Source organism: Diceros bicornis, chromosome 13, assembly GCF_020826845.1.
Source record: "Diceros bicornis minor isolate mBicDic1 chromosome 13, mDicBic1.mat.cur, whole genome shotgun sequence".
NCBI classification, from domain to species: Eukaryota; Metazoa; Chordata; class Mammalia; order Perissodactyla; family Rhinocerotidae; genus Diceros; species Diceros bicornis.
Window position 1 is genome coordinate 24,371,696 of NC_080752.1, and position 24,057 is coordinate 24,395,752.

A 24,057-nucleotide genomic window follows, 5' to 3' on the forward strand; every position below is an offset into this window, starting at 1 on the left:
GCCGCTCTCATGACAACCAGGCCGGCGGGGCCCGGGCTTGGCGCGTGCGCGACCCCGCCCCGCCATCCTGCGCCTGCGCACAAGGCAGGCCCGCGCCTGCGCTTCCCCGGGCCTTTTGGGTAATGCCGTTTCAGGGGGACAGCGCCTGCGCACAAGGTGAGGTCGCGCCTCCGCTTCCCGGGCCGTCTGAGTAAAGGAGTTTCCGGGGGGCTGCGCCTGCGCACAAGGCGAGGTCGCGCCTCCGCCTTCCGGGACTTCTGGGTAATGTAGTTTCCGGGAACGGCGAGAGGCCCTCGTTCTCTCGGCAGAGCCCACCCCGCGCAGACCCCCGCGCCCAGGGCGAGGCCCTGAGGATGTTTGCGGTGTTTCGGAAGCCCAAGACGTTCAAGCTGCGGTCCCTGCACAGCCAAAAGAAGTTTGGGGTAGCGGGCAGGAGCTGCGAGGAGGTGCTGCGGAAGGGGTGCCTCCACCTGCAGGTGCCCGGCGGGGTCCGGGGCTGGGCTGGGGACTGGGTGCCTCCACTTGCAGGTGGCCCGCGGGGCCCGGGGCTGGGCTGGGGACTGAGTGCCTCCACTCGCAGGTGCCCCGGGCCGGGCCAGAGGGCTGGGTGCTGCCGGGGGACAGGGGACTGGGTGCCTCCACTCACAGGTGGCCGGGCGGGGGCGAGGGCGCTGTGCGAGCTTGCCCAGAGAGTTACGGGTGAGATGGGACAGTGCTGACCGTTCATCTCTTATCACCGGGACTGGTCGAGCCCAGGCCACGGCAGCGCGAACAGTGTGTCACCGAGTCCTGACAGACGCCCTGACAGGCTGTCCACGTCTCCCCCACAGGGGAGACGGAGCGGAGAACCCGAGCAAGACCACGGTTGATCCGCACTCCCATCCCTCCACCCCCGCCGAAGCCGGACTCTAGGCGGGTATTCTCTCGGCTATTTACGTGGGTTGTCACGGAGTCCACGACAAAACTCTGTGAATCGGGTGCGCACGCCCTCATTTCACAGTCGAGGAAACTGAGGCATGGAGCCACTCAGGACTGGCTAAGCCCAAGCCCAAAGCCCTTCCCCGGGATCCTAGCAGAGCCTCTGAGGGTGCATAGGGCTGCTGCAAGTGGGTGGCATTTGAGTCCTCCTGGGACTTCCGTGCTGCCTGGTGCACCTGGAGGTGCCACATCTCAGCAAACAGCTTCAGTGAAGCCTTGGCCCTAGTGTTCAGGTGCTGATATGCTGAGAAATTTGGGAGAATAAGAGGTGGTGGTGCTTTTCTGCTTCAAAGCCAGTGGGTGTGGGAGATGTCTCAGGTCCAGGGAATCCCCATTACATGTGCTACGGGTAGTGGGCCCAACCCCTTGAGTCGAGAACTTCTTCCTCCAGCTCCTCAGCCCCATTCAGAGCCACAGGGGTTTGTGGAGGGAATCTGGAACAACACCTCCCTCTTCTGACTGTGCAGGACATGACAGCTCTGGCCTGAGATTCAGGGACCTGGTTCTAGTGCACATCTGCTATTTTGCTGCCTGCTCCCGGGTGCAGCCACTTGGCCTCTCTGTGCCTCAGTTTCCCCTTCTGTGAAATGAAGGGGTGGGGCTCAGAGGCCTCTAAAGGCCCTTCCAGCACTAATGTAGGGATTTCAGCCGTCATTCTTACTCTCACTGTATTAGTTTCCTTGACTGGGCTTAGACCAGCGCTGGGGTTGGGAGTGTGTACATGTGTTGGGTAGGGGGTGGAGGAGGTACTATAAAAATTCATAAAACTGATCAAGGTCGAGCAACAGAGAACCAAACCGCAGCAGATTAGTGGTACCGTGTGCTGGTCACCCTTCACACAGAAGCAGTGTACACAGAAGCAATGAGTCATTTGCAGTAAGATGTTCTCCTTACTTAATCAGTGCTCAGGAAACACCTGTCGGGCGATGGGCCTCACTGATGGGGATGTGTTTACAGGCTTAGTGGAAGCAGGCATGCATCATTTTCAGAAACAGGCTTGTATTTTAAGTGCCTTGAGGAGCTCATCTTGAAAAGGTCCATAGGGTGGATCCTAAAAAGCAGTCACCGCTGTATATATATTTTTATGCGACTTTTCGTATTTAGAACGACCTGTGGTAGGTGCCCTTGATTCGACACGCTGATTCTTTAGACACTGAGTGCTTGTCTCAGGTGTTCACCCCGCTGTAGCATACAGAGGGTGTCTTGAGCATGATTCTTTAAAACACAGTTCGTTCTTGTTCTTTGTGAGGATTGCAGATGAAAAGACCTCATGTTGCTACTCCGAGCATGGCCTGCCTGAGACCCGATAAGTAAGCGAACTGCCCTGCTCTCCCCTCTCTCCCCCAGCTCCCCGTTCCTGGCTCCCGCCTGTGCCTCTACGAAGATGGCACGGAGCTGACTGGAGATTACTTCTGGAGTGTTCCTGACAACTCGGAACTTGTGCTTCTCACCGAGGGCCAGTCTTGGCAGGGCTGTAAGTGGCAGAGCCTTGGAGATTGGTGGGGAAGCCAGTGGGGTTATGGAGGTGCTTAGGGCAAAGGATCTGGTAGACGTCTTTCCAAGGAAGATATTCAAATGGACAATAAGCACGTGAAAAGGTGCTTGATATCATTAGTCATCAGGGAAATGCATATCAAATCCACAGTGAGATACCACTTCACACTCACTAGGACAATAACAAGTGCTGGTGAGGAGGTGGAGAAATGGGAACCCTCATACACTACTGGTGGGAATGTAAAATGGTGCAGCCGCTGTGGAAAACAGTCTGGTGGTTCCTCAAACTATTAAACAGAATCACCACATGACCCAGCAATTCTACTCCTAGCTATATACCCAAGAAAAATGAAAACACATGTCCACACAAAAGCTTGTACAGTAATGTTCATAGCAGCTTTATTCATAATGGCCAAAAGGTGGAGACAACCCAAATGTCCATTGATGGACAAATGGACAAACAAAATCTGGTGTATTCATACAGTGGAATATTATTTGACCATGAAAAGGAACAAAGTCCTGGCTCATGCTACAACATGGACGACCCCTGAAATCATCATGCTAAGTGAAAGGAGCCAGTCATAAAAGACCGCTTATAATATGACTCCACCCAAATGAAGTGTCTAGAACAGAGATGTCTCTTGAGACAGAAAATAGATTACTGGCTGTTTGGAGGATGGAGGGAGGAGGAGGATAGCGCAAGAGTGCGGGCTGTCTTTTTGAGGTGACAAAATATTCTAAAATTGAATGTGGAGATGCTTGCACAACTCGGTGAATAACTAAAAACCGTTGAGTTGTACATTGTAAATGGGCGAATTGTAAGGAATGGAAATTAAATCTCAATAAACTTGTCAAAAAAAAAAGAAAAGAAACGGACGCACTGTTTTCCAGAGCGGCTGCACCATTTCCCATTTCCACCACGGATGTGTGAAGATATGAAGGTGCGGCAGCCTCTCCAGCTTCCGTACTGTTGCTGTTCTCTATGGTAGCCATTCTGATGGGTGTGCCCTGGTGTGTCATTGTGGTCTGAATTTGCATTTCTCTAACGGCTAACGATGTTGAGCATCTTTTCACGTGATCATTTGCATCTGTATATCCTCTTTGGTGAAATGTCTGTTCATGTCTTGTCCATTTTCTGATTGGATTTTTTTACTGTTGAGTTTTGAGAGTTTTTTTCTGGTATATTCTGGATGTGACTCTTGTCAGATAAGTGGTTAGCAGATATGTTCTCCTTCTATGTAGCTTGTCTTTTCACTCTCCTAGCAGGGTCTTTCACAGAACAAAAGTTTTTAATTTTGATGAAGCCCAACCTGTCCATTTGTTTTGTTTTATGTTCCTGTTTTTGGGGTTAAGTCTGAGAACTCTTCACCGAGCCCAAGGTCCTGAAGGTTTTCTCCTGTTTTTCTGCATCAGTTGCTGTGATCATGTGGCTTTTCTTCTCTAGCCTGTTAAGGGTGCATTACACTCAGGGATTCTTTTTTTTTTTTTGTGAGGAAGATCAGCTCTGAGCTAACATCCATGCCAATCCTCCTCTTTTTGCTGAAGAAGACTGGCCCTGGGCTAACATTCATGCCCATCTTCTTCCACTTTATGTGGGAAGCCGCCACCGCATGGCCTGATAAGGGGTGCGTTGGTGCGTGCCCAGGATCCGAACCCGGGCCACCAGCAGCGGAGCACGTGCACTTAACTGCTACACCATAGGGCTGGCCCCGCTCAGGGATGCTTGAACACTGAACACCCTCGAGTGCTGGAAGGACCGCTGGGCCGGGGCGCAGTTCTCTGTGTGCATTGCTGCCTTCTCCTTGTGAGATGCTGTGAGAGGCCTTGGCCGACCTCGTCTCCACGCGACACTGAGTGCTTGCTCGGAGTCCCGTGGCTGGGCGCGCGCGTGCACAGGCTCCCAGAGAGAGCAGTAAAGAGATGGAAGGTCTGGAGAGCGAGGTCTTGAGAGGAGGTCCAAAGATGTGGTGCTTTCGTTTGGAGGGGAGAAGCTAGGAGGAAGGGCAGCTTTTTTGGGGGGTGCTTTCGTTTTGCAAAGTGTGTCCTGCCCCTCCTCATGGTCCTCACACCACCCTGAGGGGAGGGCGGCCAGGCCCAAGGCCCAGAGGGATGGGCTGGTTGGTGTCAGGACAGGGTCTGGGGCCCGGGACATCCTTGAGGTGTGGCGGTCTGCAGGTGAGGAGGCGTAGGCGTGGGGGAGCCTTGTCCCCGGCTGGGCAGCGTGTGTCTTCCCCAAAGTGCTCCAAGGACTCCTGGCTTTTCCATTTGTCCCCCGTTCTGGTGGCAGATGTGAGTGACATCAGTCACTTCCTCAATGTGTTCCACAAGCCGCACGAAGGGGTCATCCAGGCTGCCCGGCAGCTGCTCTCTGGCGAGCAGGCCCCGCTGCGGCAGAAGCTTCTGGCCGACCTCCTGCACACCGTCAGTGAGAACATCTCGGCCGAGACCAGGGCCGAGGACCCGACGTGGTTCGAAGGTACTCGTAGATTCGGGGTCTGGGAGGGACCTGGGAATGGGAGGGCTTCCTCAGAGCCCGATTCGCTGGGAGGAGCCGGGTTCTGTGTCAGTTCCCAAAGCGAGGGTCTCCCCAAACAAGGGGCTTGCCTGGCTTCTCTGCTTGTGGCAGGCCGGAATCCAGGCAGCCCTGGGACTGGCCTTTTTATTTTTATTTATTTTTTAATTGTGGAAAAGTGTACATAATACAAAATTTACCATTTTAACCATTTTAAGTGTACAGTTCAATAGTGTTGAGCACATTCACACTGTTGTGCAAACGTCACCACTGTCCATGCGTTCATCTTCCCAACTGAAGCTCTGTCCCCATTAAAGACTCACTCCCCCTCCCCTCCCCCAGCCCCTGGCACCCCCCACTCTGCTGTCTGTCTCTGTGGATTTGACTCCTCTGGGGGCCTCGTATGGGTGGAATCACACAGTATTTGTCCTGTGACTGGCTTGTTTCACTCAGCGTGGTGTGCTCAGGGTCCATCCGTGTTACCGTGTGTCAGAACTTCTTCCTGTGTGAGGCTGAGTTCCATCCCACTGTACGGAGGGACCACACGCTGTTCAGCTTTCGTGTGTCCAGGGACACCTGGGCTCTTCCACCTTTCGGTCTGGCCTCTTGAGCCAGCTGGAGGCAACCTGAGAGTCTGCAACCCTCTTGCGAAAGGCGGGCTTGCAGTGCTACAGGCAGAAGCCCCTCAGTGGTGTTTGAGATGCTCCATGCTGGTGAAACAAAGAACCTTCCCCAAACAAACAGCAACCCGACACTGTGCACAGCACTACCAGAATATTCCTCAGATGAAGCAAATTGATCTACCCATTCTGCCCCGCCTGGGAGAGGACAGGCATGGACTCTGGAGGTCTTCTCTTCTTCCTGGCAGGGTTGGAGTCCCGATTTACAAGCAAGTCTAGCTATCTGAGATACAGCTGTGAGAGCCGGATCCGGGGCTACCTGAGAGAGGTAGGTCCATGTCGACGGCCAGGTGCGCTGGGCCAGTCTAGGAAGCCGGCTCTGCTGTCAGGAAGCCCCAGTTCCCAAGGTGGGTCCCCTGTGGGGGCGTGGAGTGGGTGGAGCACCGCTGTTCAGTGCTTGCCTGGCCAAAGCATGCCGGCCCCCTGGTGTGTCTCTGGCACAGTTCGCACTTGACTTCCCCTCTCCTCAGAGTGTGGTGCCAGGATCCGTCCCCGGCTGCCGCCCTGTGGTTCGGATTGCCGGGGCCCAGGCCAGAGGAACTTTCGTCCCCCTTCCATTTTGCATGTAATTCTCCCCATGGGTTCTCAGAGCTGGCTTCTGAGTATCTTTCACCACCAGGTGGTTCAGTTTTGACGTGAGCTTATCCGGAAGAAACATCTTCTCTTTGTCCCTGTTAGCTCAGATGGATGGGCAGCTGCTTCTCGTTTCCCCAGAGCTGTCATTTTGTTTCTCTCTGTGGCGAAGTGCGGTGGTGTGAGCTCTGGGAAGGGCTGGAAGGGGCTCTTGGCAGCTGTGAGTCTGCGGGCTTCCTCCTCCGGAGACGGGAGGAGCAGACTGACGTGGATTTACAGCTGGGACGCTCCCAGTGGAATGGCTCTTTACCTCCCAGACGGAATCAGTCCTCGGGTCCAGGCCCGCGTGGTCTCTGTTCCGCTTCCCTTTCAGCAAGAGGCAGCCCTGCTGACAGGTGGGGTGCGGGGCGAGAGGGGCTGCGGGGCGCTGGGCTTGCCGGTGAGTGGAGGGGGCTAGGCCTGTCGGGGGCAGCTTGTGCTTTTTCACGCGGTCGAGTTCCGGGCAGCTCCTCCAGACCCTTTACCGCAGGACACATAGAGGAGGGGTGGGTTTGGGGCGGCTTCCAGAAGGGGTGTCCGGGCTCTGACCTCTATAAAGATCAACGTACACACGTGTCAGTTCCTCAGAATGTGCTGTAGCCCGGAGCTGAGGCCGCGTGTCCACTGCTGCTTCGTCTGCCCGGCTGCCCTGTCTCCTCCTGAGCTGGGCCCTGCGTAGCCGGGGTGGGGGCGAGGCACTCCCAGGGGAGGCCTGTGGGGTTTCGTCTGTTTTAACAGCGTTGTTGCCCCTGGGCCCGGGGGGTTGAAAGTCGGCCATGTGGCTGTCTCGTTCCCTAACCTTGTAGACAGCTCCCACCTCCTACGCCCTGACTCTCCACGCCCAGCCACGTATCTTGGACTAAATTGAATGTTTGTGGTGGAAAACGGCCCACAGCTAGTGTTCCCCTGAGATCCTGTTACACAGAAGGAAACCTCAGGAGTGGGGTGTCTCAGGCCCTGTGTCCCGGCCCAGCTCCCTCCCCTCTGCCTCTCATCTCTGCCTGATCGTGGCCACCTGTGTCCACTCCCCTGCCTTACTCTGGCTCCTTCTGCTGCCGAGAGAGCTTTCTGCACTGGCTGACCTGGCCTGTCTCCAGGACGTCATTCACAAACTCTGCTGGGTGTCAACCCTCTGTCCTGTGTTAACATGTCTGCTACCCTGTCACTCCCAGGAGCCCCTCGGGGAGGAGACAGTGGTCTCCGCCTCTGTCTTGGTGCTCCGCACCGGCTAGGGTGCACCCATCCATGCGAGTGTCCACCTGCGGTCGAGTGAGCAGCATGGGAGGCAGGGTGGGCGATGGCGGTGCAGTGGTTGTTTCTCTCGAGTTTCTTCCCAAGCAGCATTGGCGAGTGCCGGGGAGATGGGGCTGCCAGTTCATTATCTGCCCAACTGTGACCCATGCTCCATCTCACGGGCCCAGAGAAATTTCCCAGGGTTGGACAGCCATGGTCTGTGTGAACTCAGACCCCCTGACTGCAGGGCCGCGCTGGGACCCCAGGTGGCAGGGTCCAGACCCCCCATCCTCAGGGCTGCGCTGGGACCCCAGGCGGCAGGGTCTCTGAGGGCCGTGGCGTTGAATGGACTGGGAGCCGATTGTGGTTTGAGGGCATGGTGCGCCAGTGCTCAGCGGTGTCCCTTGGTTCCTTCCAGGTGAGTTCTTACTCCTCCATGGTGGGCACGGAGGCTCAGGAGGAGTATGTGCGGGTCGTTGATGCCATGTGCCGGAAGCTCAGGGCCGTGCAGTACAACGGTGGCTACTTCGACAGAGGAGCTAAGGCAGGCCGGCTCTGCACGCCGGAAGGCTGGTTCTCCTGCCAGGTGAGCTGTGTGCCGTTTATCCTGGGGCCCCTTGGGTGGCTACTGAGCCAGCGCCCCCATGGGGAGGCGGGTGAGGACATTCCTCCTTGGCCTGCGTGGGTGAGGCCTCGTGAGGAGGGGCAGCCCTCTGGGGAACAGCTCACATTCAAAGTGACCCTTGCGAGGACGGGCAGAGGCCATCCTGCTGCATGCCTCCTTCTTGGCTTTCCCTGCTGTGATGGTCAGGTGTGGTCCGGCCTCGGGTGCTGATGGCATCCAGGGCTTTGGAGAGTACCCAGTCCCGCTGCGCTGGGGAGAGCAGCTGAAGTGGCGCCTCTTGCATTTACAAGCTGCAAATTGCATTTCCAGTAAAATCCTCTCCCCTGTGGTGGCCTTCGTAGTGCCGCTGAGCGGTTATGGAGCAGGGCCTGGGGCGGGCGTGGCTTCCCTCCCACCGACAGTCTCCTCGTGCTTCTGCCTGGGCAGTTCTTTCCATGGGTGGCAGGCTCTGGCAATCAAAACATTTCTCCTTTCCAGTAGCTTTAATGTGGACTTCAAATGACCTCACTTACCCTCCGTGGGTGTTACCTGAGCCAGGCATGCGGGAGGGGGAGAAAGACAACAGACCTCGCCCTGACCTCAGGAGGCTCTGGGTCAAAGGCGTGTGCCAGGGAGGGCGGTGGGCTTTGTGCAGAAGGCTGTGAGGGCCCCGGGGAACTGGCCAGTCCTCTCGGGTAGGGGGGAGTTGGGGCTTCAATGGGGAAATGACGCTTTAGGGCCGAGTTGAAGGATGTATGGGGATTGGCGGGAGTGGGCAGCGACCCTGCGAGGGGACTGGGTGGGCACTGGCACGGAGGTGGGAGGCAGTGGGCTCTGTGGGGTGACTACGTGTAGGGTGGCGGTTGGGGTCATGGCCTGCGGCACCTGTTGGACAGATGTCTGCGAATGGGTGAGCACGATGAATGGCCAGGGAAACTGAAGCGAGTTCTCAGGGCGCCTTCAGCAGGGCAGCCCCGACTCTGTTTGGGCGTTTCTACTGGCCCAGTCTGTGTTGGGATGACAGGGAAACGTGGGGCAGCCACATGGAAAAGACAGAAAGGGAGCAGCCTGAGCGTGGGTCCTGGCCCCAGCCCCGCTGGTGTGGGCCTCCGTCTTCCACGAGGTGGGGTGTTGGTGTGATCACAGGGTGTGGGGAGGACTGGAGACGATGGGTCTGTCCGGGCGTGGAGACGCACACAGGAGGCGCACAGTATAGGACGCTGGCGTTCCTAACAGTGGAAGAATGAACTTGTCGCCTTGGCAAACGCAGAATGTCATGCTGGGGTAATGAAGGACAAAGGGGGGGCGCCATTCCAAAGGCAGAATTCCCAATCGCCCAAACAGCAGACCATTTGTCAGGGATTGACCCCCTCCTAGGTGGGGCCTTCTTCTTGGGCAAATCCTCCAGCTCGATGCGAGATGGACAGGTAAAAGGCTCACTCATGGCCGCGTTCGCCTTGTTCTCTTTCGGCCCAGGGTCCTTTTGACGTGGACGACTGTGCGTCTAAACACTCCATCAACCCCTATGGTAACAGGGAGAGCCGCGTCCTCTTCAGCACCTGGAACCTGGACCATGTGTGAGTACATGTTCCGCAGACGTCAGGAGTGTTCATCCTTGAGAACCACATTCACAGACCCAGAGAGCGCTTGCCAGGGCCTGTCCCTCCACGGTGTCCCGGCTCCCCGGCTACCTTGCATTTCACGTGCCGAGCTTGTGGGTTATGGACCCAAAGATGTCATGGGTGTGCAGTGTGTTAGGGGCTGCTGGGCGCACACTGTGCCTCTGCCCCTCACCCGTGTGACTGGGTGCCATCCACTGTGGCGGGTGACTCTGACAGGAGCTGGCCCAGATCCCTGTCCACATCTATGTGACCTCGTGAGTGTCCCCTCTCTCACCTCCAGCTCCTGTCTGTGGATGGAGTTGGTGCTTGCCTGCTTTCCCGGGCTGCGGGAGGAGGAGCCTCGCCTGGGCCTGGGCCTCACAGGGCCCAGTAAGCGGCTGTCACAGGTACTGCACCGTGAGGGCATCTTCTGCCTCAACCAGGACGAGCTCAGAAAGTGGGAGTTCTGGGCTGTTGGAATGTGTAGGGTGTCTCCTGCTTGAACCAGGATGAGTTCTTGGCCAAGAGGATTGTTTTTATATCTATACTAGCTCATTCTATACAAAGGGCAGAAATGGAAAACTTTATTATTTTAACTGAGACAGTTTCCTTGAATATATAGTCATGTACCGCACAACGACATTTTGGTTAGCGATGGACCGCATATACGACAGTGGTCCCATAAGATTAGTACCACAGAGCCCAGGCGTGTGGCAGGCTCTGCCATCTGGGTTTGTGAGAGTACACGCTGTGATGTTTGCAGAACCACGTCACCTAACGATGCATTACTCAGAACACGCCCCCATCGTGAAGCGACACAGGACTGTAATTATATGCTTCTGCTTTCTGAAGACAGAGATCTTCAGATGCCCCTAAAATGGCTCTCTTGCTTTTTGGAATCAGGTGTTTTTGAAAGTATACAGTTGAGGCCCCCTTTCACCCCTCTGTATCCGGCCCCTTCCTCCCCCCGCCGGGGACCGCTGTCCTGAGATGTGAGTGTCCTTCCGATACTTGTTGATGCACCTTTCCCATTCGTGTTCACGTTTAAAACACACATGAGCGGAACCTCCCTGCTGGTCTGCGCTGTGCTTTTTCAGCCCCGTTGTGCTGACGGTGGTGCATTTGCAGGTTTGCGGCATTTGTTTTACCAGTGCCGAGTGCCTCACTTTTTGAATAGACTCTAATTATTTTTGTGTGTGTGTGTGTGTGTGTGAGGAAGATCAGCCCTGAGCTAACATCTGCCAATCCTCCTCTTTTTGCTGAGGAAGACTGGCCCTGGACTGACATCCGTGCCCATCTTCCTCCACTTTATATGGTGCACCACCACAGCATGGCTTGCCAAGTGGTGCATCGGTGCGCGCCCGGAGGCATGTAGGTTTTTTCTAATTTTCCACTCTTGTAAGAAACCCTGGGATGAGCAGTCACCTGGGAGGAACCCATGTGGGCCCCTGGTTCTGGGACTCGTAAGTGTGTTCTGTGGACCGGCAGCATCAGCAGCACCTGGGGCTGGTCAGGACCGCAGGTTCTCAGGCCCCGCCCGCCATTACCCAGGTACCGGGGGTTGGGGTGCACATGCAGGGTGGGGAGGGCCGTTCTGGTGCCTGAGCTGCCGTCGGGGGTGGTGCTGGGTCTCAACGACGCCCATCTTCCCTCTCTGAGTATTGCCCGGTTGCCCTCCAGGGCGGCCCAGTTGACACGCTTGCTGACCGTGTGAGTTCACATGATGCTCTGTGTCCTTGCCACCACTTGGTATCGTTGTCTTTTTTTTTTTTTGGTGAGGAAGATTAGCCTTGAGCTAACATCCGTTGCCAATCCTCCTCTTTTTCTGAGGAAGACTGGCCCTGGGCTAACATCCATGTCCATCTTCCTCTACTTTATATGGGACGGCGCCACAGCATGGCTTGATAAGCTGTGCGTAGGTCTGCGCCCGGGATCTGAACCCGCAAACCCTGGGCTGCCGAAGCGGGGCGCACGAACTTAACCACTACTCCACTGGCCCAGCCCCTCGTTGTACTTTTTTGCATCTTCCCAATCTAATGGATGAGAACGATTCTCCTGTTTTAATTCCTCTTCCTGATTACTAGGAAGGCTGAGTGTCTCCTTATATGTTTATTGGCCATTTGTGCCTCCTCTTCAGTGGCTGTTGCTTCTTTTGCTTGTTTTTTATTGGGTTTTGGTCTTATTTATTTGTTGGAATTGTTTACATATTCTGGATACTAGTTCTTTGCTGGCTATTTGTGTTACAGATATCTTTTTACAGTTTGGGCTTGTCTTTTAATTCTATGATGTCTTTGATAATGACAGGGTTTACTTTTATTTATTTATTTATTTTTTCCCCCAAAGCCCCAGTAGATAGTTGTATGTCATAGCTGCACATCCTTCTAGTTGCTGTATGTGGGACACGGCCTCAGCATGGCTGGAGAAGCGGTGCGTTGGTGCGCACCCGGGACCCGAACCCGGGCCGCCAGCAGCAGAGCGTGAACACTTAACTGCTAAACCATGGGGCCGGCCCTAGGTTTTAAATTTTAATGTACTGAGATGTATCTCTTCCTTTTTGTGTGTTAAGAAATCCTTCCCTTTCCTGTTATCATAAAGATACTCTATTTTTTTCTCTGCTGGTTTGCTGAGCCCCTTCTGACGTGCACTGAACACCCAAAGATTTCTGGGCTCTTCAGGCCATCCATCTGCTTCTGGACTTTTCATGACCCGTTAGGGGGTGGTGACATCAATCTAGGGGGCACTGCCGGCATTTGAAAAATGAAACAGGCCAGCCTTGAACAGAGTGCAGATGAAACAGCAGAATGCACGGCGGGAGCCAGAGCAATGTTTCATGAAATGTATGTTTTAGTTACATTTTCTCTCTCTCTCTCTCTCTCTCTCTCACGATATATATATTATGTATTACACACAGATAGGGATATTGGGTTTTAATTAGAAATGTAGTTTTGGGCCGGCCCCATGGCTTAGCGGTTAAGTGAGCGCGCTCTGCTGCTGGCGGCCCGGGTTTGGATCCCGGGCGCGCACCGACGCACCGCTTCTCCGGCCATGCTGAGGCCGTGTCCCACATACAGCAACTGGAAGGATGTGCAGCTATGACATACAACTATCTACTGGGGCTTTGGGGGAAAAAATAAATAAATAAAAGAAAATCTTTAAAAAAAAAAAAAGAAATGTAGTTTTTACGACAAGGCATCAAAAGTTTGAGAACGCTGGTTTGACTGTTTCCCTGAGCCATAGCCACAGGCCTGCGCCTGGCTCTTATGTGGCTTGAAGCCGCATGCCCCATGTTTAAATAGTGAAACGTTAAAAAGTAACAAATTATTGGGGCTGGCCTGGTGGTGCAGTGGTTAAGTGCGTGCACTCCGCTTCGGAGGCCCAGGGTTCGCAGGTTCAGATCCTGGGCATGGACCTACACACCGCTTACCAAGCCGTGCTGTGGTGGCATCCCACATAAAGTAGAGGAAGATGGGCACAGATGTTAGCCCAGGGCCAATCTTCCTCAGCAAAAAAGAGGAGGATTAGCAACAGATGTTAGCTCAAGGCTAATCTTCCTCACGTACACACACACACACACACACACACACACACACACACACAAAAGTAACAAACTATTAAATAAAATATGTGCTCTCCTTCTACCTGGACTAGTATATCCGTGGCCTGGAAGGCCAGGTTCCTGTTTCGGATTTGCAGACTTCTCAGAGTTCTGGAACGTGGCTGTGCAGGGGAGCTGGCCCTGGTGCCCGCCCCCGTGGCCTGTGCTCCACAGCCTGCCCCTCTTCTCCCACCCATCTTGCCCCCTCACACCACGAGGGCCTGCACACCTGCATAGCCAAGCTCTGACCACCCCCTTGGGCGTAGGGGTGAGCCCCCCGGGCACAGCCTGTCCTGGGAGGAAGGGCTGCGAGGAGGCCTGTGCAGGCCCTGGAAGCAGTGCTGGGGGCCTCTGGGAGTGTGGTCTGGGCGGGTGGCGCGGGGTGTCCATGTGGGCTCGGTGGCCATGGCTCCTCGGCCCGGAGCGTCCTGCCCCCAGTGGGGCCCCTTTTCCTGGGGGCTGAGGACACTTCCTTCAACACCGAATGTTCTTTGGTCGCTGCAGCACCTGACAAGTCTCCTATCTGGCACGGGCAGTCCTCGGTCCTCCTCAAGACCGTCTTTGGCCTTGTACTAAACTTCATTCATCTCTGCCTTTCTATCTTATTCTTCCCTCTGCTTTTTTGGGTTTCTGTTTACTCATTAATTTGTATGTCTTCTGCGTTCTGATGTATACAGTTAAGGCTATAAATGTCTCCTAATGCTGCGTTAGCTGCTTCCCACCACTGCCACGTGGGTACTTGTTATTCATGTCTAAAGATTTTATCATTTCCACTGTGGTTTTATTTTGATCCGTGAATTCTTCAGAAGTCTTTTTAGTTTCCAAACCTGTGTTTGTGTTTGTTTTCCGTGTCCTGTGTTATGCCTGACTCTCCTTCCTGGTGGTCTGTGACTGTGGGGAGTGTCGAGGTCTCCGCTCAGCCTGGGCGATGGCGGCGTTTGTAGACGCTTGTTGTCTCAGCGTCCCCTGGCCGGATCGGAAGTGGCTCTGCAGCTTTCCCTGGGGGAGTGCGGCGTTTCCCACCCCTCTGTCTCCGACCTTGCTGTGCCATTAGGCTGGGGTGGATCTCCTGTTGGGCCTGTCTCCACCTTCTCTTTTCGTGGAATCTGAGAGTCTCTGGCTTGCAGGCATCTAGACCCACTGCCTCTGTTTTGCCTGAGCACGAACTCTGCGAGGTCAGGGCTCCTCCCTTTGTTCTCTGCTGTATTCCCAGTGTCCCGGACAGTGTCTGGCCACAGTGGCCATTCAGTAAACATTTGGTGGGTAAATGGTGTATCTGGATTTATTTTAACCATTTTTTTCTGGGTTTCCTATTCGCCGCACCATTTCATTACTTTTTTGTTCTCCGTTGTGCTTTCTGTGGGCTTGACAGGGTTTTCTTTATCCCCTGGCCCATCACCCCACCCTCAGTGGTTCAGAAAATGGGTGTTTACTTCTGTCCCCTGAGTGAGGTCCCTAAACGTGGGCAGTGTCTGAGGCTGGCATTGCTATCCTCACTCCCCATCCTGCACCTTGTCATGGGGACTGTTCGGTTCCTGGCTGACTGGTAGCCCTGCACAAAATGCGTGTGTGTTTTGTGGTCAGTACTCGGCTACCTTTACCAACACGTTGGCCCGTGTCTCTGACTCTGGCTTCCTTTCTCAAGTCGGATATGCGGCCATCAGTATCTCTCTCATGAGGGTCTGTGAGGGGTCAGTCTTCCCCAGTGAGCAGCCGTTCACTGAGAGTGAATTCTACCGTCAGAACTTCCAAGACATGATCCCATTGTCTTCTGTGCTTGAGAAGTCTGCTGTCAGTCTGATTTCTGCCTTCTTTATGACAGTTTTAGATCTTCTTTTTCTCTTTGAACATGATGCATCTAGGTATAGGTCTTTATTTTAAATTCTGACTGGGACATGCATTCTTTGTTCTGAAGACACGTTTTTCTTTAATTTTGGAAAATTCTTCAGCATTATTATTGTTGCTTCCCTGATTCTCCCCATTCAGTTTATGTGGAACTCTCGCTGGCTGTGTGTTGGACCTTCTCATTCTGTCCCTGTGGGCTGTACCTGCTCTGTCATGTTTCCAGCTCTGCTGCTACGTTGCTGCTGACTTCCTGCCCTGAACTGAATTGTGTCCCCAGAATTCACATGTTGAAGCCCTAACCCCCTCATGTGACTATATCTGGGGATGGGACCTTCAGGAAGAGATTAAGGTTAAACAGTCATAAAGGTGGGGCCCTGATCCCATAGGATGATAGTCTTGTAAGAAGAGGGAGAGAGCTCTCTCTCTCCACCATGTGAGGACACAGCAAGAAGGCAGCCGGCTAGGAGCCAGGAGGAGGGCCCTCACCAGAACCTGACCTTCCTGGCTCCCTGGTCTTAGACTGCCAGCCTCCAGCACCGTGAGAAAATTCATTTCTGTTGTTTAAGCAGCCCTGTCTGTGGTGTTGTTTGGGCGGCCTGAGCTGACTGATACATTTCCTATATCGCTCAGTTCACTAATTCTCTCTTCAGCTCTGATGTGTATATATTTCCTTTCTGGAAGTGCTTTTGGGTTCTTTTTAAAACAAGCCTTTTCATACCAGTCTGCTTTCATCATTATTTCTATTTCTTTTAAGTCACTTTACTCATTCATTTTAAGCATATTTATTTTATGGTCTTGAGTGAAGAATTTAACTGTGCCTAAAGAGAGGTCTGGCCTTTGCCTCCGACCCAGGGAGGTCACCTCCCAGCCCTTGCAGTGTCCTGCCTGTTAGTGTTGTTGTTCACCTGTGGCTGTGGTTCACTGGACAGTCTAACAGTATGATTAGGGCGGGGGCTTTGGGCCATGTGTTTCAGCTTGACCTCTGGAGGGGCTAGAGATGAGGTCAGCCATTTGGGTGGTCAACCACGCCCATGTGACAGTGTCAGTGAAGACTCTGGACACTGACGCTTGGGGAGCTTTGCTGTCTGGCGATACTCCACATGTGGTCGCCACTGTTGCTGAGAGGAGTTAGCGCTGTCCACGCCTCAGTGGACGCTCCTAGAACTTTCCTGGACTCTGCTCCTTGCCTCCCTTCCCTTGATTTTAATCTGCATCCTTTCGAGGTAATAAACCATAACTGTGAGTATCACAGCTTTCAGGGGCTCCTGAGCCCTTTTAACAAAGTGTTGAACCTGGGGGTGGTCTCAGGGAGCCAGTTGCAGTTGGTGTCAGGAGTGAGGGAGGTCTGGGGGATGGTCTCTTTCAGGTGGTCCTAGCCTGGGTGGTTCTGGGGTCCTGCCGTTGGCTGCACCTCTCTTGCCCATTGCAGTGTGTTCCTTATGCTGTTTGTGTGTCTGGAGTCTGAGTTCATCCTCAGTGGGAGCTGTGTTTTCTGTATACATCCTTCGTGTGCTGGCTTGTCAAAGTATCCCTACAGAGTGGTTTTGCATTTGGTTCTGCCAAATGCTCAGGGCTTTCAGTGGTTCTGAAACAACTGCATATTAATTTCTTGCTTGTGGTTCCCATACCAAGTGGCAGTGTAAAGTTGTACCATGTGCCTGTGTGAGAGGTGAGCCCAGGGTCCTGTTTTTCCGGTGACCATGGCAGACCGTTAAGCTAATGGCTCCCAGTGAATCATACCTCCTGGTGTCCCTGCCTTGTGTGTTCCCTGGGCCCCCTCCGAACACTGAATCGGGCTTCACTGTGGGACCCCAGCAGACAGGACGCAGTTGGGGGCCTGATAAGTGCATGCTTGGAGGGGCTTGTCCTCTTTGAACACTGCCATGACCATGCGAGGGAGCCTGACCTGGCCTCCTTGAGGACAAAAGACCCCATGGGAGAAGGCCAGCCCCCCGCAAGCCATCCAGCAGAGTGCAGCCACATAGGTGAGCCAGGAAAACCAGTGGAAGCCCTGCCAGGCCAACCCACTGAAACCACTAAGTCTTGGGGGACTGGTTATGCAGCAATAGGTAATTGATATAGTGGCTTTTCCTTCCTCCTCCCCAAAGTCCTGGACTCCCCTGCAGCTTCTCTATTCCCCCTTTAATTATGGGAGTGGGGGTCTCAGTCCCACCTGCCCTGGCTCTCGAGGCCCCTTGGGCCTCTCTCAGGACCAGAACCCTGGTGAGCAGCTGGAGTGGGGCTCGCCCCCTGGATCAAGCTCCGCTTTCTCTGTTTCTGGCAGCTGGAGAGCCTCCTCCTTTCTTCTGATCGGTGTATTTTTTTGTGTGTGTGTGTGAGGAAGATCAGCCTTGTACTAACATCTGCCAATCCTCCTCTTCTTTTGCTGAGGAAGACTGGCCCTGGGCTAACATCCATGCCCATCTTCCTCCACTTTATATGGGACGCCGCCACAGCATGGCTTGCCAAGCGGTGTGTCGGTGCGCGCCTGGGTCCGAACCAGTGAACCCCCGGGCCGCCGCAGTGGAGCTCGCGCACTTAACTGCTTGCGCCACCGGGCCGGCCCCCCGGATCGGTGTATTTTTTAATAAAAAGGTGCCTTTTATTGAATCAGTGTGGTCCACGCTGTTGCCACCAGCCCTCTCAGCTGTGGGATTTCCCACCCATTCCATCTCGGCAGGTTACGAGCTTTTACACTTGTTATCGCACAGTCTTTTGAATTGTAGGTGAAACGAATTTACACAAAGCAATATCAGAACCGTTTTAAACAGCCACACATTTATGCATATACAAGTGTAAAATCAGGACCGGGAAGACGTATCAACTCTCACTGGAGATTGTCCCTGGGCAGGGAAGGGGGCAGTGAGGTTAAAGGTGGAAGTCAGAGGGAACTGTGGCTTTATCTGTGAGGTTCTATTTAAAAAAAGTTCACATAGCATCGTGTAATGTTTGGGTAAACCTACACATAGGTCCAAGTGTGTAAGCACGCAAGCCAGATTGCTGCTGGTGAGTAATTGTGATGGTAATATGGTTGACTCCCATTTTTTCCTGTGTACTTTTCTGTATTTAAAAAACACACGCACCAATCCAATTTTAAAAAGTAAGACAAGCAAAGTGGCTCTCGTTGGGCTCTGCCAGACAGTCCTGGCCGGTGGGTGTGGTGGCGTTCAGTGATGACGCCTGAAAGAAAGTCCCCAGTGCTCGTCCTGTGATGGCTCAGGAGGCCTTTCCGTGTCCTTGCCGCCCTTCTCCCTCTGGGGTTTCCAAGGTGGTTCCTTTTGAAATCTTAACAGTTTTCCTCTGGTCTTTTCCTGTAAGCAGTCAAACGTTGTTTTATGTTTTAGCTACAACAACCAAGTAGAAACTCGATTCTGCTGTCTCTGTGGTTTAGTGGGAAACAAGCCTCGGCAGGCGCTGTGGGATCGTGACAACAGAAAGTGACCGTCTCTAAGCTTACTTTGCAGAATAGAGAAGAAGCGCACCATTGTCCCCACGCTGGCTGAAGCCATTAAGGAACAAGCTGGAAGAGAAGTAGACTGGGAGTATTTTTACAGCCTGCTTTTCACCTCAGAGAATCTGAAGCTAGTTCACATCGCCTGCCATAAGAAAACCACCCACAAACTCAGCTGCGACCCACACAGGATCTACAAACCCCCAGCGAGGCAGAAGAGGAAGCGGCCTGCGCGGAAGTGCCCGTGACCTGGGTGCACACCTTCCCCACCTCTCGCAGCAGGACAGTGTGTGCCTAATTTTAACAGGCGCTAATTTATTTTGGTCACTCCATAGTTCCTGGAAAAAACTTAAAAAAAATCTTCCCACAAATTCTGATTTCAGTACCTTCCTGCATCTGTCTTCTGCCCCTCGGAGAGCCCAACTGCCAGAGGCCAGGCTTGGTGCGCTCCCGGGCGCCCACGGGTCCTGGGAGTCCTGGTTGGCAGGGTCGGGAGCTGTCCTCGTTCAGGGATGCTCTCCTCCGACTTCACCGCTGTTTTCTATGCTCGTGTAGCGCAGTCTCCATCCTAAAACGGCCTCATGGCCAAACCTGGCCACTCTCGCTGGAGGGACAGGTTTTTTTATGCGTCAGTTCTCTGCTGCTGTGTCTCCAGCTGCCTTGGAGAGCGCCATCCTCTGGACTCTTCTAAACGCTCAAGAAAGAGCTGTGACCCTTTTGGGGTAAAATGTTTGTACTCCAAAAGAAAGTACAAGGATATTCACTGCTGTTATTTATAATACATTATTTATAATGGCAAAAAGTGGAAAACCCTCCAAATGTCTGTCAGTGGGGAAAGGCTGATTGTGGTATTACGTTGAACCACATGAAACTGCTGTTTTTGTTTTTTTGTTTTTTTTGAGGAAGATTAGCCCTGAGGTAACGTCCGTTGCCAATCCTTCTCTTTTTGCTGAGGAAGATTGGCCCTGGGCTAACATCTGTGCCCATCTTCCTCTACTTTATATGGGATGCCACCACAGCATGGCTTGATGAGCGGTGTGCAGGTCTGCGCCTTGGAGTCAAACCTGTGAACCCCGTGCCACTGAAGCGGAGTGCGCAAACTTAACCACTATGCCACCAGGCCGGCCCCTGAAACTGCTTTTTGTAGGTTAAAAATGGTCAGATATCGTTAATTTCATGATTCAACCTAATACATCTACAGAATGCAAAACTATGTAGCAGTTTTAAGTGTTTATGCAGAGAAGTGGGAAGCTGTCTGTTAAAGCACAAGGCAAGTGGCTTAACTGCAGAGCGTGATCCGTTGGTTTTATCAGAGGCTCACAGTATGCGCCACACACGTGTTAACATGTACAGAGACAGTCTGCAAGGAAACACTATCTGAACAGCAATAATCCTGGGGGACAAGGTGGGGATGGAATTGGATTATAAAGGACTAATTTTCTAAATCATGTATTTTATGATACTTGAAGTTTTTGAAATGAGCATTTCACAATTTTTAAAAATTTACTTTTTAAAGTCATACATTTTATAATATTTGAATTTTTACATTTATTGTATAATCAGAAAAAGCAATAAAGATTTTTCATAGACAGACATGTCAAAAGAGTTTGCTGATTGATAATGATGAAAATAAGAATAAAAATAAGAGGTCAATGATTTTTTAAAAATTGACCCAAATCGTTCAATTCTTTCCACTGAAATATAGAAACACCTTAGGAGGAGTCAGTTCTATTGCAGAATTTTAGAAGTTCCCTCTCATTATGTGGTGTTTATCTTTCTGATTGGGAAGTATGGACGCAGGGAGAGTCGGGGCCCGGGCACTAGGACGCCTGGATCCTCTTCCCATGTCTCCTGTGCACAGGCCGAACTCTCTGGAGGTCAGCAGATGCCATCTGTGCAGTGGGGGCCAGGCCAGACTGGACAGCTTTCAGGGTCCTTCCGGCTCGGTCACTGTGAGTTTGAGGAAAGGCTATTCCGTGTTCTGGGGCCAGAAGTCCACCTTTTACAGCGTGTCTTTGTTACAGGCTTTCCTGACAGCAGTCTTGGTGGAGTTCTACTCCTTCTCCAGCACGGATGAGCGACGGTGCCCCTGCCTTGCCGCTGGACATGCAGGGCTGCCGTCCCTCCACCAGCGAGCGCCGGGTGCCACGCCCACCGCCAGGCTCTATGAGATCTGATCTGTTAGGACCTCTCCCGCCTCCTACACTGCCGTCAGCTCCTGTACCTGTTCCTCCTCACCTTCCTCATCTGCACTTCCGTTTCTGCAGTAGGCGGGAAACCAGAAATCCAACCTTACCGAAGCTCTGCAGAGTCAACTTTGAGCAGGAGCTGCAAGGCTCTCCCGGTTGTGACGTTGTTTTTTACTTGCTTCGGGGCGCTCAGCTTGGGTGCTGGGTGACTGTGATTGGTGAGAGAGGGGTCACCAGTCAGGAGTTATGTCACCCAAACCCTCAGACTCCCAGATTAGAGAAGGTAGTTGAACCTGTTTGCAAAATATGGGCTTATGGTCTGTCCATTCTCAAGAAAAGGAGGGAAGAAAAATCTAGGAGCTGGGAGCATATAGTCGTGTGATCTGTGGCTGTTGAAGAAACTCCTGTGAGATCCAGGCAGCAGGTCCCCCACTGCTGGAAAGCCCTGGAATGTGCTTTGCAGGAAAAAGCCCAGTGGGGTAGGTGACCTTCAGAGGGCCTCACCATGCTGAGTGCCAGCTCTCTTCAGTGCCCAGGCTGTGTGATCTGGGCTCCTGCGCCTTCCAGGAGGAAGGCAGCCGGGCAGCCAGGCTCTGACGGGAGTTGTGAGGGAGCACAGGGTGCTGAGATGGAGAGCGAGGACAGAGACCACCTATGCAAAAGGAGGCCTGAGGAGGGAGCTGGCCATCTGGAGAGCTGAGGGTCGAGATGAGACATGTTAGTCCTGGGAGGGGCTGCTGGCTGAAGGGTGTGAGCAAGGGGGATGAGCGTCCATGGTGAGACACCAGGCCACGGTGCATGCCGAGGCCAGGAGAAGGAGTGGGTTTAATTCCAGATGCCCTAGGAGCCCTTGAAGGGCTTTGGCTGGTGGGGGGGGGGTTACTTACTCCTCAAACCCTGCCCATTCCAAAGCAAGGCCTGTCTTCAGGACTGCCTTGATTCCTCCTGGGGGGCCTCTGAGCCCTTGGACACCTTGAGGTGTCCTTTGAACGCCCTTTGAACGCCCAAGGCCCTGGGCCCCACAGTTTGACCAGAGAGCTCATGTTATCAGTGAGCTGGTGAGTGCCTGTCTTTGTGTGCCCAGGCACAGTCCCTCTGTATAGTGACCTGGGCACTGGAGTCCGAGTGGCTAAGGTCCTCAGATGGGCACTCCATGCCTGTATGGCTGACCCCAGTAAAACCCTGGACCCGGTGAGCCTCCCTGGCTGGCAACACTTTGCACATGTTGTCCCCCATCTTGCCCATTCCATACGCCTCCACAGGGAGAGACACCTGGGAGCTTGTGCCGGGCTCTCCTGGGCTCCGCCCCATGTGCCTTGTCCCTCTGCTCACTTCAATCTGTGTCCTTTCCTGGTAATAAACGGTGACCGTGAGTGTGACGGCTCTCCTGAGTCCTGTATGTTCTGGGAATCATCGAGCCTGAGGCTGCTCTCAGGAACCCTACACAGACGTGCACGTGGGAGCAGGGAGACGCCTACAGCTCACTGTGGTCATCAGTCCTGTACGCGCAGAGGTTCAGGGTGCATCCACGTATTCTACGCTGCTCAAGCACTCGTACATCATTTCCTGAAGACCAACATTACAGTGCTTCCAAAAATACACATCTGTAACACGGCCTGGCCTCTGACAGTGGCCCGGGTCAGGTATTCACTTCAAACGCTGGCAGAATGTATCATCAGAGTACCCACCGTCAGAGCAATTTTAACATGTTCTTTAATATGCTTTTTGAAATGTTGTCCTTAGGGCTTACCCTACATTCCTTTTGTAGTGCTGGTCCTCACGTCATCCTGAACCGGCCTCGCCGTGACATTGCTGTTGTGCTGTTGGGCACGGGTGAGCAGAGCGGGTCTCCTCAGGTGCTCCACAGGCTCCTGAAGCACCATGCTGCCTGTGCGTCTCCATGTGGTGTTTTCTCCTGGGAGCATTTCACGCTCACTTGAGAGTGACCGTCAGGGATACGGATTTGCCACCTCTGCCACCTTCTCAACACCTCGAGATCCCACATGGAGTTTTCTGCACCTCAAAATGATTCAACTGCCACGAGAAACGACAGAGCTTCAGCTCAGCAGAGCCAGCTGACGCCCCGCCGAGTTCTAAGTGGTGAGTTAGTTAGAGAGGGAAACGCCCAGCAGAGCCCGGGACCTCCGCAGGACGTACGGTTAGGAGCCTCGGCCAGCTGGGGAGGTTCTCTCCCCGGTAACACTCCTGTCAGGGCAGGCTGAAACCTTCGAGGGAGGGCGGGCGGCCATCCTAGGAGCGAACAGTTTTCATTTCACATTTTGCTGGGAACATAACCTGGCATCTCTCCTGCAGGGGTGCTGAGATTCAGAACGATGCTTCTCCTGGGAGCCAGCATACAGGAAGACAAAATTCCCAAATCTGAGGCAGCGTGAGCACCACCGATCCAGGTACAGTGATTAACAGTCATTCCTGCGTCATCTCAACTTGTAAATTATTTCCCGTCTGCTATGAAAATGCCTTTACAAGCAACATTTTCAAATTATTAAATATAGAGTAGTTCACCAATCAATAAATCACCAAGTTATTCAGAGTAGGAGAAGGTCACGGCTGCTAAGAGGAAAATGATCCCCTTGGAAGCAGAGACGACAGCGGGGAAGAGTCCCTCTCAGGAAGGGCGGGCTGGAACTGTCAGGGAGCCAAAACATCTCACAGGGCACTCCAATTGCATTTTGCCCCCAATTATCTGTTATGTAAAACACTTCTGTATTTCACAGTTTAATGGGGTACATCTACTGGCTGTTATAACTAAACCAGAAATGTGTAACAGCTCAAAACCAGACTCTGTTGCTCACTCTTGAAAATCCAACACGGTCTTCCTGGATTGCATGCAGTTTTACTTCTGTGGCGGGTCATCTAGGGACCTGGCTCCCTCCTGGACACTCCCCTCTCCTGGACGCTCCCCTCCTCCCGGACGCTGCCCCCTCGTGGACGCTGCCCCCTCCTGGACGCTCCCCCCTCCTGGGCACTCCCCTCCTCCTGGGCGCCCCCCCATCCGGGACACTCCCCTTCCCCTGGACGCTCCCCCATCCGGGACGCTCCTCCCTCCTGGACACTCCCCTCCTCCTGGACGCTGTTCCCTCGTGGACACTGCCCCCTCGTGGACGCTCCCCCCTCCGGGACGCTCTTCCCTCCTGGGCGCTCCCCAGTCCTAGGCCCTCAGTGTCCTCTGCAGAGAGCTGGTGGCAGTAAGAGGCAGTGGACAAGCACACCCACACTGCTCTCCACGGTCCACTGGTGAGAAC

The 24,057-nt window shown here is 53.6% G+C and overlaps 1 protein-coding gene across 4 annotated transcripts; it reads left to right on the top strand.

Annotated features, from left to right (window-relative positions):
- The first annotated feature begins 254 nt into the window (after positions 1-254).
- Positions 255-23,886, top strand: DFFB (DNA fragmentation factor subunit beta). Of its 4 annotated transcripts, none has more exons than XR_009221838.1 (8): positions 255-476; positions 2,326-2,452; positions 4,760-4,948; positions 5,853-5,932; positions 7,928-8,095; positions 9,590-9,690; positions 22,563-22,894; positions 23,108-23,886. XR_009221838.1 is itself a non-coding variant. In XM_058552734.1 (8 exons), exons 1-8 carry the CDS (start codon positions 354-356, stop codon positions 18,655-18,657), a joined length of 933 nt encoding a protein of 310 aa, XP_058408717.1. In that variant the 5' UTR covers positions 255-353; the 3' UTR covers positions 18,658-18,740. The 4 variants fall into 4 exon arrangements, 3 of the variants coding, with proteins under 3 accessions (XP_058408717.1, XP_058408715.1, XP_058408716.1); XM_058552734.1 differs by lacking the exons at positions 22,563-22,894; positions 23,108-23,886 and adding exons at positions 10,016-10,121; positions 18,619-18,740; XM_058552732.1 differs by lacking the exons at positions 22,563-22,894; positions 23,108-23,886 and adding an exon at positions 18,607-20,198.
- Positions 23,887-24,057: the final 171 nt, after the last annotated feature.